The sequence below is a fragment of the Hyalella azteca genome, unplaced genomic scaffold (genome assembly GCF_000764305.2).
Source record: "Hyalella azteca isolate HAZT.00-mixed unplaced genomic scaffold, Hazt_2.0.2 contig8077, whole genome shotgun sequence".
Classification (NCBI taxonomy): Eukaryota; Metazoa; Arthropoda; class Malacostraca; order Amphipoda; family Hyalellidae; genus Hyalella; species Hyalella azteca.
This window is the reverse complement of record NW_025938181.1, coordinates 312,132-330,708: the sequence shown is the minus strand read 5'-3', so window position 1 is coordinate 330,708 and position 18,577 is coordinate 312,132. Positions and strand designations below refer to the sequence as shown.

At 36.5% G+C, this 18,577-nt stretch overlaps 1 protein-coding gene across 1 annotated transcript in view; it reads left to right on the top strand.

Moving 5' to 3' along the window:
- The window catches only part of LOC108675719, a 56,164-nt gene that overhangs the window by 770 nt on the left and 36,817 nt on the right, over positions 1–18,577 (top strand). The window contains exon 2 of the mRNA XM_018163744.2: positions 16,017–17,064. Coding sequence (XP_018019233.1) covers positions 16,017–17,064 — 1,048 coding nt within the window. The remainder of the gene's footprint in view (positions 1–16,016; positions 17,065–18,577) is intronic.

The window sequence follows — 18,577 nt, the reverse complement described above, 5'->3', positions numbered from 1 at the left end:
CCTGACGTATTTAAACCCAGATTACTTCTCCTCAAACATAGTCTTGTTATTGGTACTTCTAATTTCTGTTTTTATAGAGAAATGTTGTCTCGTAAGCCTCAATTTGTTTGTCATTCTCTGGTCGTTAGGTGCATTGCTGGATTACGTTCATTACCTACGTCTAATCCTTAGGAAACGTAGTAAGTGATGTTGATTAATTAAATGCACATCTACTAAAACCAAATCTCAACGTTCTTAAGCAAGCTTACAAGAAACTCAGAGCTTTTAACGCAAAATGCAAAATTTACTCTCTAACAAGTGAGCTAAGAAAAGGGACAAAATTCAATCTCAAAAAAGAGAGTAAAGAGAGCAAGTGGCTGCCGCGAGAGGCTAAAAAAACCTGTCACGGTCTCTGCTTGATCCCAGTGCTCCGTCGTGGTGAACTGAGCCAGCGCTCCTTCCCCTCTCAAGTCTTGTCTGCTATTACCATCTTTTGCCTTTTCCGTTGTGACATTTTGTGTTTATTTTGGTAGGAAATTGTGGTTAAAACCACGAGAAGGAATTAAGATGTTTTACGCTAAGATGGGTGTTTTACGCTGAGATGGGTGTTTTACGCGGAACGTCAAAGAGCTCGAAGTGTTATTGACACCAACATGAGAGAGAAATAACTGAAATTTCCCAATCCTATTACAAAGTTCAAGGTTTCACCCATCTTAGTTAATGTACAGCTTATAAACTTATATCTAATAGTACCTCAATATATTATCAGATTTTAGAAGTAAGTCATAAAAATTTTTCGCTATGGAAGTTTCGACTATTCGAAGTTAATTGCTTACATTGCAAGTTTTTAAGCAAAAATCATCGTTTAAGTTAAATATCTTTGTATCCTAGAAAGAATATTGGAAAAAATTATTATTCATGGCGTCGGAGCGGATAAACCAAGGGCTAGACTGCTACGACCGAGGCGGAACTCGTCGCTGGAAAAACGATGTATTGCACTGCAATTCGTCTTGGACTTCAGTGACTTCAAGATTCATACTTAACTACTGATTTAACCATTCAAAATGTAAGAAACGTTGCTATTGTTAATTTATGAGCTTATCTCTAGAATAAAATAGAAAGGTCGGCCATGTGCAATGGATAACTGAGTTTCATATTGATTTTCGCTAACTCTTACACGACTTTTAATGAAATGGAAACGGTAACTCTTCACCTTGCTAACAGAAAAGAATAATTTTCCTTCGATATTGGAACGAAATCAACCCAGTAACCTGATATGACGTTCAAATTACTGTGTTTTTACAAAACAGCTCTCGCATTAAAAATCACGAAGGCAATATTTTTCTGCAATTAATGACGCACGCACACCATGGTTTCTCACACCTGTTACTCAAAACTGCACTTGAAGCGAGTTGAATGACCAAATTATACTCTATATACGACGTCACAGTGGTCAGAAATCCGTTATGCTGAGCTCTAATTCTACAAACTAATGTAGAAGCTGTTATTCAATTCAATATACTAGATACGTCTTTCGTATAAGCGAGCGTGTCCTGTTTACAGCGTGTAACATAGGTAATTTAGTTTACTCAAGTAGATAAGCAAACGAATGTCTTATATCGAGTGTTGTTTTATAAATTCATTGGCAACTGCAAACATTGAACTGTATGCTGTTTGAACTATACAGGGATCATATACTGTATACACTTTCAACACGGGTGGTTAATGGCCAGAGAATTCGTCAATTTAAATTTTCAGGGTCGAACAATATTCTTCAGATGACATTAGTTAATCAAACCACCCGTGTTGAAACAAGCTTATTCTGCCTTCTGATACTAACTTGTATACACTGTGTGTACTGTAGTATCATATTGTAAGAATGCATTTACAGACCATAAAATGAAACACTAGTTACATTTTTCGAGACAATACTGAATTAGTAAAGACATAAACGATTGGGACCAAACTGTATGCAGTGTCTCCTAATAAACCTCTTCGGACATCACAACGTTGTTTGGTATTGATAATATAATTAGTAATTGTAATTTTACTGAAATTAATTGCAAATTCTTGAAACCGGCTTGAAGGAAAATTTGGAAAAATATATTCTATAGGCTGAATAACTATACTAATCTAATTCACACCATAATTTGAAGCGTATGTTATTTCGGTAAATCATTTAATTGGATTGTTTGAACCGGGACATCGTATCTAATATTTACTTCTTAACGTTCAAAGTTTTGACAAAATTAATCAGATTTATTATGGGGAAGTTTTGTAGTGGTTGGCCATACAATTTTTCTCTTTGTTGGCGTATACGCAACTTGTTCTTCATTTGTTTTGTTACGTCAATAAGTAGTTGCCAAACGTTCCATATTCATCAATACGGAATCCATGAAAATTTATGAAGCTTGTTTCTATTACATTGGGATGAAAATCAATTTCAAAAATGAAATAATTATTGTACATTTATTCAATAGGAAAATATCTGCATAAACTTGTCCCGCTAATCTTCAGCTGCACAAAGTATACCTGGCAACTATAGCAGGCGCTACGAGCTTCAAGTCTTGGGTTGTTTATCTCGCTGCAACTTGTATCGTTGTGGAATCATGTGCCTCCTTTCGGTTTTAAAACAGTTGTCTTTTATATTTGTGTTATCAAAATTCTTATTTATATAAAATGATTATAATATTGGATAATTTAAAGATTCCTTTGGACCCCTAAATACGTTATAATTTGGCTTGTGCTTTAGTTTAGGAACGTTGCCTTTTTTAACACGGCAATGCCGGTATTGTGGTCTTCCTGAAAAAATTGTTCCATCAGTGAGATAAGGTGATGATTAAATATTGTATAGGTTTTTGATAAATACTAAGTACAAATTTTGTTTAAATTAGATTTTAATTCAGCACTTTTTAATGAGTTATGAATATTATCGTGCCATCACAACGTGCTCTCGCCAACTTGTAAATTACTCTACTGGCAATTTCAGATAACATACAACTTTACACCATAACACGTATTTCACTTTCAGTATAGGTAGGCTATATAAAATCAAATCAAGTGATTTAAATTATATTAGTTCATTTTTGGGGCTAGTCTGGAAAAGTCCTATTTTTGTCTGAAATATCGCGGCTCTAATATCATATAATTTCAGTAGGTATGAAATCTCGCGGCTCTAATATCATATAATTTCAGTAGGTATGAAATCTCGCGGCTCAAATGTCATAAATTTTTGTTTGATTAAAAAATTGCGGTTTGCACTTTGCAAACAGGTCATTTCATAAAATTTTCAACTTCCGCAATCCACTCGGTGAAATAGAATCATGGCTCGTAGAAATGGAATCACGGCTGGCAAATCCATAAAACCACGGCTCAAAAAATTCAGTTGCAGCTCGCCAAGTAGATATATTCCATACTAGTTTTGGGGGAAATAATCATTCAAGGGCTTCAATTAATCATTCAAGGGCTGTGAAGTTTTAATTATTTGACTAAATTGTATGTTTGGAAACTTGGAAAGCATATTTGCAAACAAGAACTTCTATAAATCCAGTTCATTTTCAATTCCCTATTCTAAATAAAAAATATATTGAATTATTTATTCTTGTATGATATTAAATATTGCAATGATGCAATCCATGAATATATTGTCAATGATAATTCACCTCTGGTCTGAGGCTCTGCTAGTCTAATCATATAGCTCCAAATTCTTAAAGGAAGAGACTAAAAACTTTGCTTTGCCACTAACACTAAGTACTAACTACTTAGCTAGAAAGTAAGCAGGGTTGGAATCTTCTTACTTAATACTTATTATGGAAATCTCTTGGCCTGCTTAAGGGGGGTATGGAGAACCGCCCGAACTCCGAAGCGAGGGTGATCGCGGTCACTGCCATGACTACTATCTTACGTCTGGCCGCTGTGGTGTCAAAGGAATTTCATGCGAGAGCAGGCCTGCGTCGGGCTGCCCTACACTCTGTGTAGTGCCCTCTCACAACAGTGCACATCAGCACATGTAGTGCTACCCTCACAACAGTGCACATGTAGTGCTACCCTCACAACAGTGCACATGTCATCAATGAACTTTGACTACTGTCAGCACATTCTTTGCTATTTACAGTGCGATCTTAAAAAAAAAAAAACATAAAACATGATTTACCATTAATTTCATTTTTTCCCATGTTATTTATTTCATTTTTCCGGTTCAAGGACGTGATGATTGCAAAATTCATCATTGAATTTTCAATTCATCAAAAGGTAATTTAGGCTTTGATACCCATTCTTTCAATTAAATAACATATTATATTTACTTTATGATAAATAAAGTGAAAAATTTTAGTAATAGAACACAACTTGGTTGTGCATAGACTTGGGCAGACGTGTCACAAAGCAAAGGGTGCTTGGGCTGCTGAGCTGATCCCTCACACCCCTCCCCTCTCCCCCCCCCACCTCCGATGTGCGGGTACCCCATTTGGTAATGTGAGCCGCTGCTTCAGGCCCAATAGACTGTTTTTGACCTGTTATATTTTCATCCTCAGTATATAAATATATAAATGCATCATATTCGATGCTGAAATTATGTCGATGATATTTAATTTACATAGTATAAATTTTTTCACGAAAGACTAATTGTTGCTAGATCGTACTTCTATTCTATTCTATGTCGCTAGATCGTGATAAGTACTTCTATTATCAGTCTGCTTATGTTGCAAGTTCACAAGAAATTTAAGTGAAAAAAACACCAAGCAAATTCATCATATAGATATTGAAAATGTTGCGGAGATATATCAAAGTAGAAAGACTGTGATTCAGACCAATAGTTTCCTCATAATGACAGCGGTATTGGCATGAAGTGCCTCGATGTTTGTAGCCTGCTAGGCAGCCCACAAAGAGGGTATGGGTGGGGAGGACACCCCTCTTTACCCACCTCATGTCTGACAACCCTCCTCTCTCCCCCCCCCGTCTAAGATGTGCCGGTGTCTCACTGTAATATGAGCTTAGACTCCAGGCCAAATAGGCTGTTTTGGCGCAGTTACATGCTCATCTTCATCATATAAATGCATCACATTCAATACCTAAATAATTTCGATGATATTTAATTCATAGAGTACAAATTTCTCAACGAAAAACATATTGTCACTAGACTATTAATTATTTTCTCTTTATATAGGTACATTGAGGGAAGGTTACAGAAATGCGACGAAATGTTAACTTTTACTGTTAATCAAGATTTATCAAACTACAGAGACAGTAATTCAGACTGTACAGCGACTAAAAGTTTACTTACAGAGACAGCGCTAAGCGCCGGCGCTTGCATAACACGAGTGAAGTGTCCGTCTCCTTGGAGATGGAGACAGAAGAGGGAAGCTGGGAAACCGCAGTAGGGGTTTTTGAGAGGGGTAGGGGGGAAGGTGAAAATTGTGAGGTTCTTTGTTCTCATATGGTCGAGGCTTGCTCGACTGAATACACAATGACCCGTACAACGAATATTGAATATCTATTCAATATTCAACATCACCGTTGATAATGCAAGGTAACATGTTGTTTAAGTAAAAAATTTTAAGCTGCACTTTCATTCGCTTGAGCCAAAACATCGGTTCATATTCAACGACAATTATATGTATATCTTCTGGTATCCAGGTCACGAAATAACATTTACTTCATCCGGTAACTTTTATCTGACCTTGAACTTGGAAGAAGTAGGAGGGTAAGCAGTGCAGCCCGTCTACCTCCATGCAAGGTGGGGTAAAGGATGTCTTCCTCTCTACCCTCTATGGGGTAGACAAGGGTTGCCACTTCAGGCCAGAGATTTATGAGCGTGCAACACGTTCAACGTAATCAGCGCTAGCATCCAATGAAAATGTGAAAACTCCTGTTTAGCAGTGATGAAAACATTTTTTGGTAGTGAATATTTACAAAATGGATGTTGATTCTGACATGTATTTAGTAACATCAGATAGAGAATAAATGGTACTACACGTTTACGTCTCAAAAATTTTGGTAAGATGCCGGTATAATTAACATCTAGGTACAAAATTATCATCTATCATAACTGGTGGTATACAAAGCTTACATATTTTTTGTTCCTTTACATGTATTGTTAATAAACACCTAGATAAGTATGGAAAATTTCAGATCGTCATCTCATTTACAAGTGGAGTAAAGTTCCCCCTAATTAGTGAAGAACTCCTTAGGAACCTGTCCGGGACCTGGCGGTTCTCCATACTAGCCTTAACTGGAATTTGGGCAAATGCCACTGGGGCAGGTTGGAATTCTAAAAATGGTATTTTAGAGATTACATTTATATATTCTCATATTAACATAAGTCTAAGAAAATGTATTGAAAAATCTACCATGTTACACCTTTCACTGCAGTGACAACCATGGTGGCAATCTAGATTCTAGGATTTGGGGAAACCTCTATTTGGACTCTTTCACTTTTCATCACTTCACTCGTTCACTTTTCATCATATGAAATACCACTTCTGTAGTTATGTTAATCTGTTAGTATGTGAATTTGAACAATGAATGGAACAGCTCCTTATTAAAAGTTCATTATTAAATGAGACACTAAACGACTACAATTTCTTGACCTGGTCTATATCGAATTATTGCGAAATGTATGCCAGTGCGTGGTACACATTTAAACGAGCAATTAGCCATTACCTCGTGGATTAGAATGTTATTTTCCCATGCTGCGGACAAAATTACAAAATTAATTGTTATAATTTCACAAAATATAGTCTTATTTGTCATTTTATGTTTCACATTTCATTGCCAATTAGGCCAAAAATTGTCAACAAATTTAATTTATTTCCATTTTTGGAGGCCTTCTCTTCATTATGTCTGAACAACGCTGACCTTAGTGACCTCCATGGGTAACCGCAATAATAGTGCACCTTGAAATGACAATGAAGAACTAGACCAAAAATTGATGAGGACAACTCGTTGATTTCTGTTTTACTAACCTCCAGTTGCATATTTCCATAGACGCAGCATAAGCACTAACCTTCAGCAGCATAATCATACCTTCTAATCATTTGCAACCGTCATATCAGTTTGCTTATTCAAACGTGTTATTACTTGTGAAAATTTTCCTGAATATAGGTATTAAAAATGATAGCATAGAAAAAATTATTTGTGCGTTAGCATGCACTATAGCCATCCTGTTTTGACATGACCCATTCATTCTATTTGTAATCAATATATATGAAATTAAATACTCAGTTCTCAATGCCAATTGCTTTGTGGTCTGGATATTTTTTCATATTTCCTCTACTCCCAATTTAAACAGTTTTGGTTAAGTTTGGCTAGGTTATGTTTCACTCTTTTCAGTCTTTTGCCGTTTTAACTGAAGACGAGAGGACATGAAAAAAAAATTGATACTGCTCAATCAGTATTTACATGTCAGCATTAAATTTCATATCTATTGCTAACGAATGGAGAAAAAAATTGTGCCAAAGTGGCGTCAAGATGGCTACGCTATGCCATGCTTATGGGATGGCCCACACACTTCTGTCTGACCAGTCAAGTCGACAATTTTAGGATGAATTTTTTGAAAGAATTTTCATAGCGAGTATAATAAGCATGATTAAGTAATTTCAATCATGAAAAAGCTAAGAACAAAGCTATATAAAGACAATATTTTTTTGTGAGCGCTGTCAAAATTCATTTTGATTTTAACTAGTGCGATAAAAGCAAATTTATAGCACGTTTCATGCACATAAGTTTTTATTATCAAAACCAAGCTTAACCTTTCCAACAATGAAGCTATTTATTCAAAATACACTACTGAAAGCGTTCAGGGAATTGTATATATGCATATATAAGACCTCTCAGACACTTTTAAGGCCAGGCTCGTGGTCTACAAGTTTCAGCGAGCCTAAAATATCTCCCAAACTAATGAACGCAGCTCGATGAAACTTTGCATGCTTCTTTACTAACGTTGATGTTTAGGTCGTGATTATTTTTTAATTGCGCCTTTAATTCAAGGTACACAAAAAGCCTGTGCAAGAGGATAGGAGATATGTTAGGCTCACTGCAAATTTAGAACCATATAAGTTGCTACGAAGGTGAAATTTAAAAAAATGACCATGTCCCAAACATCACTGTTTTTTGAACATTTGCCAAGTTCATTAGTTTGTGAGATATTTTTGGCTTAATGAGGAAAATTAATTGATGCAGGGAAGAAGTGAAAAAATGATCATTTATCGCGCTCATATAATTTAGCATGTTTTGATCATATATCACGTTTATATCATTTATCACTTCCATATCATTTATAATGTTCACATAATTTATCACATGCATATCATTCAGCTCATTCTAATCATTTATTGTGTTCATATCATTAATCATGTTCATATCATTAATCACGTTCATATCATTTATCACGTTCATATCATTTATCACATTCATATCATTTATCACATTCATATCATTTATCACATTCATATCATTTATCACATTCATATCATTTATCACATTCATATTATTTATCACGTTCATATTATTTATCACGTTCATATCATTTATCGTGTTTATATCATTTAGCACATTCATTTGCTCGAGGGCATTGCGAATGAATAGTTTCATTTGTAATTTGGTAAAAATCGCTTTTAATTTCATAAAATAACGCTTGGAGAATGTGCCATGAAAAGTTGTCATTTAAGTTTATCTTGAAAATTTGTTCACAAAGTGTCAGATTGATATATCATTTGTGAAAAACCCCTCAACACAGTGTTTGCTCTAAATCCGGAATTAAATCAAAAGCGAAATCCGGAAGGGAAATCCAGATAGGCAAGCACATGAACGTCTCCTGCTATGACAAACGCACGAGTTATTTCTTTTCTGAACGAGAGTACATAAGCTAAATTTGAACTAAAAGTCCGTAGGCAAATCATAGCTCGATGCGTGTTGTCGATATACGTGTTGCCAGCTGCAGCCAGCAGTACGTTCTGAATTGGCGCCCCGAATGGTTGTCCATGCATGTGCTCCCAGTCATGCACTGTCGTCTGCCTCGGATCTACTAGCGTATGAGTCAGAGGTGTCTGGTGCATAAAAACTAAGATTTTTTGTTAACTGAGTTTAAATGTATTATGATTGTTTAACATTCGCATTTATAAATTTAGTCTGCAATGCATAGGCTTAATTTGCGTTCAAAAATGGGATGTTTACCCCCCAAAAAACGTGTTCTTGATTGCCCCTATGGTGACAACTGACAATTGATACACTGAGACTGAGCTCATCAGAAACTGCTGCGCTTCCAAGTTCCGACATCACGCATGGTTTGAAATCCGATACCGTGATGACGATGCCTCCCTGGATTAAGTTCACTAGTTGTTTATCCGTATCTGACAAATTTTTGCAATGAATAGGTTCCAAAATAAAGAAATACGTAAACTGTTTCAGAAAATTTTCACAATTTTACCAATTCCAACAAAGTTTTTGATACCACACAAAATGAGATGATAAACTGCAAATCTTTCACGGCCTATGGGCACATTCTGCTCCTGCAGCCATGCAAACATTGGACAAGATGGTGTCAGACTCCTTGTTTTGGTCTTGTTAAGTTTGAATTCACAATAAATAGATTTGATCCACATTCCACACTGAGATTTAACCCTTTACCACAAATTGGACTTTCAAGTCGCCTTTAAAAAAATTGGTTTTCTAAGAATGTCAAGTTTTCTTTCATTTTTTTCAAAAAATTTGCATGAACAAAAAAAGTCTTATTTATTTTTTACATTTGTGTACCAAGTTTCAAAGTTTTCTGTCTGTAAATAACCAAAATATATTTTCCAATTTCCAATGGAAAATTCCTATTTCTTGTGGAAGTTTTATTTTGGTTATTTACAGACAGATCACTTGAAACTTGGTTCACATATGTGAAAAAATGAGACTTTTTTTGTTTGTGTGAATTTATTTAAAAAAATGAAAGAAAACATGAAATTCTTAGAAAACAGCCAAAAAGGGGGTACTGTAGAAATCCATCTCCTCCTACAATTTTCAAGCTACAACATCGAGACGCATATCATTCGATGTGTAAGGACCCTATCTATCAATCGGTCCTTTCTGTTTTTCAAAATTCTAATTTTTGTGGGTGGGGTGGGCATTTTTCGAAAAGATTTTGATATCCCCCCCACACCTTTTTGAACTTCCCCCCACTTTTTTCAAAATATTATCAAAACTATAACGAAATTGAAAAAAGCTACAACCAATCTCTAGATCTTTTATTTGCGAATCGAACGGTATATCTCTCATTGCTGTAGAAACTCTAGGAGGAGATAGGTTTGCAGTGACATTAAGTGGGAATGTTCAGTAGAGCACAACAAAGTCCCAAGCGCCTTGAAATAGGCATTCAAGGTGGCATGGATACAAGACTAGACATTACTGGAGCTGAAATTCAGTCAAGGATGGTGGGAATGACTGCATGAGCACCATCCTACACGACAGCAGCCAGGTAACTAAAGGTCAGCGTCTTCAGACTGTCTATTTATGTGCCCGGCCCGTAATTTTTGCCTATCTTGAATATGAAAGAACTCCCCCACCCCTAACCCTTTCGTGATCTGTCATAAAGGCATAAATCAACGTACATAGATGATTTTGGTACCATTGGATAGGTCAGAATGTCAGCTTTAAGGTGAGACTAAAAACCAGAAAAGTGAAATTCGCAATTTTTGACCCAGAAAATCAGGCGGTAAAGGGTTAAAGGATGGAAGTTGTTTAAAAATTTAAACACCTATTGATGTGTGCCCAGATATGAATTTTGTCATGTTTTTGTCCTATTTTGTCGATATTGTCTAAATAACTTCACTTCATATTCTGAATGATTTTGTCTCCCATTGCAAGTTTTCAGACGTCTCATGTCGTTTAGAAAAATGTTGGTTGTTTAGAAGCAGTAATTGTTTTATTTTTATAAATCATTGAGCATTTAGTCATGTGACATGAGGCAGAATTTCGATCCCAAAAATTTGTGTGCGAGTATTTCAGGGTGCGTACCAGTCATGGAAAACCTGGAAAGTCATGGAATTTGATTTTTCATTTTTCAAGTCTGGAAAGTCATGGGATTTCATTTCAGATTATGGAAAGTCATGGAATTTGCAAATAAATTAAGAAAACAATGTACAACAATGTAAAAAATTTGTACAACAATGAGATTGTTCTACAAATTATTGGTTACTGTACCACATTGAATGTTGGGCATTAAAATTACAAATACCTCATTTCATGTTCGCTCATCTAGGTGCTGTTACTATAAACTGTGAAACATTTTGAAATAATGTTTTGATATTCATAATGGATCAATAATTTTTGCATCATATTTATGAAAATTGTCAATATTATTCATCTATCAAATTATGAATTTAAAATAGTTTTATTTCAGTTTTCTGATTAAAATTTTAAAAGCATCACTGCTGGTATATTAAAATATGCATAAATTTTAGTAACCTCATTTTTATTAATGGTACATGCCCAAGTTCTTAAAATCCTGCCTTTCTGATTTACCAAAATGCAGTAATTCTTGTTTCTGAACATCGTCTAAAAGAAGGGAGACATTCAAAATTCACAATGGGAGATGAAATCATTTAGGATCTGAAGTGAAGTCAGTAAGGCAATATAAAAAAATTTGTGCCATAACATAAAAAAATAGTATGTAACAGATGTTTACATTTTAAATAACTTTCCATCATTTATATCTCAGTCTGGATCAAATCTACCAGGAATTGAAAAGCAAAGAAAGTAGCCAAAAAGTTCACCACTTCTTATAAGAGAAAACGTTTTGGAGTCCTGCTCCATTGTCAGTTCAAAACCTAAAATACAGGTACAAACAATTGGTAACCTAAAATTCACATTCAAACAATTCACCTAAACATGACATTAGAACCAAAATTGAAAATAAAACAAACTTAAAGAAAAAACATGAGCAGAAGGTACCATCTATTTACAATTTGTAGAGGATAGGAACTGAAAGATGCATTTAAACTGGGCTTCTGCTTAAAAATATATAATGATTCTAAAATTTTTAGGTCAGAAACACTGGTTGTGGAGGATAAAGGACACTGGGACATTGCATTGCTAGGCATGAATACATACATATGGCTGAATGAAGGAGATGTGCATGCATGTTCCCTGTTCTATAACTCCTGCCTCTATGCTCTGCAAGCCTAGTATGAAAATTGCATGATGTCATAGCAACATACACAGATGCACACTGTGCACAACTATAAAACTATGGATGATTGCATAGTTTATTGCACTGCAATAAACTATGCGATTGCATAAGAACAGCAATAGGATCTTTGTACTTGGAAAAAAGCTAATTTTATAATTGTTCACTAGCAATACATGAAGATGTACATTTGGGAGGTATTTAGGCTAAGGTATTGTGCACCAGAAAGTAAGTGAAGGTTAGGGGTTCTATTGCCCCTTTTCATTAAACCAATTAATACTGGTTAGCCATAAGATTTTTAGGATTAAATTTGCACATAAGAACTAAGAAGCTTTTTAATCATGCCAGAAATTAGTGACTCAGATTTTTGAACAAATTGGATTTTCTTATGAAGGCTGGCGACATATTGGCTATAATGGCTATACTATATTAATTAGCACTTGTACCATGTTGGTGCTAAAAATCTGATGACAGATTTTTCTTCTATATTTTGCTGAATTTATTCCAAAATATTTTGGAACAGTTCAAGTTACCAGACTGGGTTGATCATGAATAGATGAACCACCATGTTTATAATTCCACCCTGCCTCCCAAGAATGAGACAAAAAATGTCTGTGCTTGCAGACAATTTTACCCATTTTTATGCCTCTTGTTTTTTTTTTTTTTTGAATGAAGTGGAAAATGATTTTTTTTTGCCTGCAACTTTTGTGAATCACCTGTGGAACCTTAATCAGAAAGATATATGCATGACGCTGGTTATGGGAATTTATATTGTCATTTTTTTCCATCTATGAAGTGTGGCAAAAATGTTCAATGACTGCTGCTGTCAACAGTGCCCATCAAGGTGCTAACTTTGGTCAATGTGTTGCCAGTATTGGGTTTTTAAGCCCGAAGTGTCACCAGTGTATTTCAAAATGCATTGTTGCATGAAATTTATTTAGAAATGCTAGAATGCTAGAAATGTTAGTCCCAGTTTAAATGCATCTAGTGTCTCAGGCCTTCAGTCAAGTCCTCAACTATTGTAATGTTCTATGTGCCCAAATTGCAACTGCTGATGTCTGACTGTTATTTAAAGTTTTATTCATTACCCTTATTGCTCTTGAAATTAATCAAATATTAGGGGACAATTCCGTAGTGCATGGGATTGTTCAATATATGAAAATAGGGTTAGGTGGAAACCCTGAAATGAGTTTAGATAACTAACAAACATCAGAGCAACTATATGCAACATAATTCTACCTACAATACATAGCTTCAAGCAACTCAAACAACTTCTGTACTACTGCTCTTTGGTCCAGTCTTTGTTGAATATTTAGGTACATAAATCACAAGACTCATCCCATCTATCAAAAATCTGCTCATTTCTTGCAAACTTATACTCTATTATTCATAAGTTAATACCATAAGCTTGTGTTAAATTGAGGCACATGGTAAGATATCTCTGGGTTGGGTTGGTTTTCTCATATGTACTGCTTGTAGTATTTATGTATAATAATTGAGGATTTGAACATATATAGACCTTGTGATGAGTTTAGGACTTTGTAGTCTACGGTCAAGCTGATGCTTTGCCGCAATGCTAGTTTGCATTGAGGATTGCTGATGTGCACCTCTATGTTGACAACAGGGCAATAAACTGTTTTTTTTTTATCCCTACACCACTAGCTAATTGATAAACAGTTTTTGAATGATTGAATGCAACTGCTTAATTACTGATCTGGTAATCACATGTTGATTGGTTTTAATTCACAATCTAACATGTTGTGACTACTTGCTGAAGCAAAAAGCTTGCATTTTCATCACCATAGGCAAAGCCTAGCCATGAACACTACAGGCCCTGCAAAAATCGTGATTTTTGGATAAACGCCATCTTTCGTTTCATTCCATTCACCATGAGCTACTACTTAAGAAATACTTTGGTTGAAATACTTTGGAATAGAAATCAAATGCAGCCACCACTATGAATATAGTAATTTATTACTCTTCAAATTGTAAAATTTACCAAGAAATTATAATATATTTGGTCAAGCTACTCCCTCACCTAGAGCTACTTCATGAATCTTCCAATTTTGACCATTTTGGGCACTATCAAATTTACCTAGTACATTTGTATAATAAATTACTCATTATTATTCATGTCAGAAAACAAGTGTACTTCGCATCATTCTGTCTGGGGTATGAGGCCTGTGGCAGTACCATCAGAAATTATCTGAGGTAGGTACATGTATGTCAACAATCATTGATGGGATCTGAAGGTAAACTTGCAAATTGCAGGTGAAATATTGACTGCAATATAAACAGTCATATCTGCTTGTGTAACAGCTGCCCAAATTGAATGATTTTACAGTTGAATTATTATTCATTGGTAGTTGAATCATGTTGGTATGAAAATTCATTTTTCATTTGGTTTTCTTAGAACTACAAATATGACATTCCTTAAATTGCCGGATCATCTACCTACCCTATAATCTAAATTTGTATCAGATCATCTAAAGAAAATCTGCCCTATTTACTTGCCACAAATTTAGGAGCTCCAATAGCAGGAAAGATTAAATTTTTGAAGTGCAACATAGTCTGCTAATGAGTTACCTATATACCTCTTAAACATATCATGAACATCTGTAAACATTCTTGCCGCAACTTTGCCATTCTGTTACTTTAATGCCGCAAGCAAGATCTATTGCAGAAAATGCTTACTTTCCAAGCTGTAATTGGATTTTTGGAGCAGATTGACCAAGTTGATTGAGTTTGGCAGCATGAAAAATATTTTCCAAGTAACCATTTTCATTTCTCAAGCCATGAGTTCATTTTTTTATTAATTCAATTGAAAGCAGTTTCCATTTTTAAGCAAAAAGTTTGTATTTGAGCTGTGAGATAATTTTTTTAGCCATTAGATAATTCTTTGAACTGCAAGTTTATTTTTGAGTCATATGCATAGTCTTGATCTATGACTTTATAAGAAACAACAATTTTCTGGGGACTGGTGAATGGTCTGTAGTTGGAGGGAGCTTATTGGATTTTACCAAAAGCTAATCATCTCTTCTCCCTCATGCTTCGGGGAAGAAAGGATGCATTATGAGGCCAACATCTGAGAGATTTGTGACCTTATGATTTCTACAGCCCTTTTACTGGTGTTAAGTCCTCCATGTGTGAATGGAACTTGCTCTTCTTGTTAGGAGGTATTGGCATAGGTACATTTGTTTGACAAACAATATGTGCAGAAAAAAGGTTGATTTGGAAGTGCATGAGTCAGAGGAGAATAAATTCTTGAATATATTAGTTTAAAAGATAAATTCAAGCCACAAACTTGGTAAAAGGTTATGTGCAATACTTTTCCTCTTTTACTGTCAACTTTTTGTAACCGTTATTATATAAAGTTTTCAAATTTTTCAAAATGAGAGTCTGACTGCTAATAAATTTTGCATACTTGTGGACTTATTATCAGCTTACTTTGCATCAGAATGTTGTATGGATTTGTGAGCAGTCAAAAGGTCAATGGCTCTAAACAAGACTATTCATATTAATGTTCTGTCCACAAGAAGATACTGCACTATATATAATCGTCTCTGCTTGGTACAGTATCTTGAAAAATGTTGTCATCTTATTGGGAAATTCATGTTCACAAATATGATTGATTGAATATGTGCTTCAGTTTCTTCGTCTTGGAGCAACATTAATAGCATTTTTGTAGATATTTGTTCTCAATTCATTTATGTTAAAAATTTCAATTCTTGAGTATTTGGCAGTTGCTCAAAGTATTTTCTGGGCATATTTTCAAAAGATTTTAGATATTTGGTTGCAAGAGCCAAAGGTTTGTGTTGAATTATCTAAAAGATTATTGCAGTGCAACACTAACTGTGTTTTATTATTGCAGGCTCCGTTGCGTGGCTGAGTGTGATCGCACCGGCTTGCCATCCAGCGCAGCCTCTGCCCTCGACTCCGACCACACTGGCCTTCCTCTCCTCCCTTGGAAGGCATCACTTCTGCAGCAGCAGCAGCAACAACAACTCCCTCATTCAGGACTCCCACCTCAACATCTCTTAGCAAACTCCCATCTTGGCTCCTTTTCTGGACATTGTTCTCCTCCTCTCCACCTTTCCCTGCACCCACCTCCCTCTCCTCAGCAGCAGCAACAGCTGCTGCATCCTACCTCTCCTCAGCAGCTGTTGACAGCTGCAGGTCCATCATCTGTGAGCTGCTCGCTGCTGTCGTCCCCCAGTGAGCTGCCGCTGTCAGACAGCGGCAGTGGTGTGGTGGTCGCCTCAAGCTGCCAAGTGGCTGCTACTCTGCCATACTCGTCCCCCTCACCATCTCACTCCATACTTGCCTCCCTAGGACACGCATTGGGACACTCCCACACAAACACACATTCTCCTGGCCCTCCACAGGCGCCACCATCCAACCAATCTTTCCCTGTGGGCCCTTTGGGGCCCCAAAATTTGTTCAACACGCCTCCTAATAGCTTTTCGGGGCCACCAACATCTGGCCCCACTTCTGGTCCCTTTCCTGGCTCTCCTGCTCCTTCCAATGCCTCAACCCCAGGACCTGGGGGACCTTCCCCTTTCCCACAAGGCCCTGGAGGTGGCCCTCCGACCAGCATGGCTCCTGGCTCCATACCTGGGGCCATGCCATACCACGGGTCTTCGGCCTACAGTAGTCCCACTGGTCCCCACATGAATGGCCCAGGTCCTGGTATGGGAGGGCCCATGCCTCCCATGGGACCTATGGGACCAATGAACAATGGGCCTCACGGTCCTGCACATGGTCCCTTCCCAGGGGGTCCAGGTCCTGGCTTTACTGGGCCTGGAGGTCCTTTTGGCCCCGGTGGGACGCCTTTTGGGCCCGGAGGCCCTGGTCTCCACATGCATGGCCCACACCCCATGATGCAGATGGGCGGCCCGATGGACAGACTCGACCAAGGGTGAGTTTCCTGCACATACCTCGTCTTACTTGTGTATCTAAGTGCTATTTCAATTGTATTATTGAAGTATCTCATCCGATTAATTATCATATTTGCATGAACTAAGTAACGAATCAATAGTTGAAGTATCGCTACACAGTCAAAATTACCAAGTGTTTCCGATTGATGGCGTAAAAAGCATTTGGCTAGATGCTTTTTGCACGACCAACAGCCTCGTGATCTTTATTGATGTCTAAATAAACTGCACGTCTTCATGTATATGTACGCTGCAAGAAATGAAATGTTTATTGTTGTTGATGTGCGATGCCATGTCTGATTGCATAATATAGGATTATGTTTGAAAATCTTCGACAAAATTAGAAAATTTTTAGTTGCATAGTATCCATAGTTCAGGGATTGTTGATATGTCTTAGGAAGATTAATTTCTGCGTAACCTTAGACCAGCGCAGTGAATAAAATATGCCAATAAAGCAGTTTTATTTGGCTGTTTATGCTAGCGAGTCCACTTGATTAATTTCTTGATCAATTACCACAGGAGGTGAGTGCTAACGAATGCGGCTGCTGTCTTCTCCTCGTGTGAGTACTGCATTCATGTTATGCACTATACAAATTAATGTTATTGATGTTAACTTAATTTATTGGTTGCTGTGCTTGGAGCTGTACGCAATAGCGACAGAATTGGTTTCGTGACTAGCTAAGTGTCGAGAGCGTCTTGGACTGATTTTATTCTTGATACCATTTGTTACAGTTCGTTTTCTTGAAGACTGCCTTTATATGCTTTCGGCAACAATCCATGGGCCTATTTCTTCAGTGCCAACACTTCTATATTCTATATTACCGTACACTTGACATTAAGTGCGACGCGAGATGAGCCACCTTTCATGTTTGCATTACCCGGCTATAAGTTAATAATAACGCTTCATATCCGTTGCGGTAATCGCTGCTTCATGCTGTGAGGCTTCGACCGGCGTGTTGAAACAAACCTTTATTATCGGCCGCGCGTTGAATTTCTCCTGAGAAGTCGTGAAAACGAATAAAATTTTCATTAGGTTCTCAAGACAAGTCTCTTAAGAGACAGCGTTTGTCTTGCAAATCTTAAAAAAAAATTGGAATAAATCGTCGGAAACTTCGTTTGGTTTCGGGTTGAGCGAACTGGCCGCAGGTGACTAGTCGACCATAATTTTTCTTTGTTAATTACGAATATTTGTTGAATTTTGAAGTTTTAATTTCGTGCATTTTTCTTATGGTTTAAGTTGTTTTCAATTCAATTGTAATGCTAAATGTGTTCTCTTATATTACGGGGTAATTTTGAAATTCGCCGTCTAATTTGTTGCGCATCTTTGTAGACTTTATCGATAAAATAGTATCCCAGACATTGCTGGTCGAGCATAGTTTTCTTCAGCGTGCACTTATTTTATGCATAGAAAACTTTCTATTCTTGTGCTATTCCAGTGAAACTAATTTATTTTATTGAGTACGTGGGTGATCCGTCGTAAAAAGTTTTCACTTGCTTT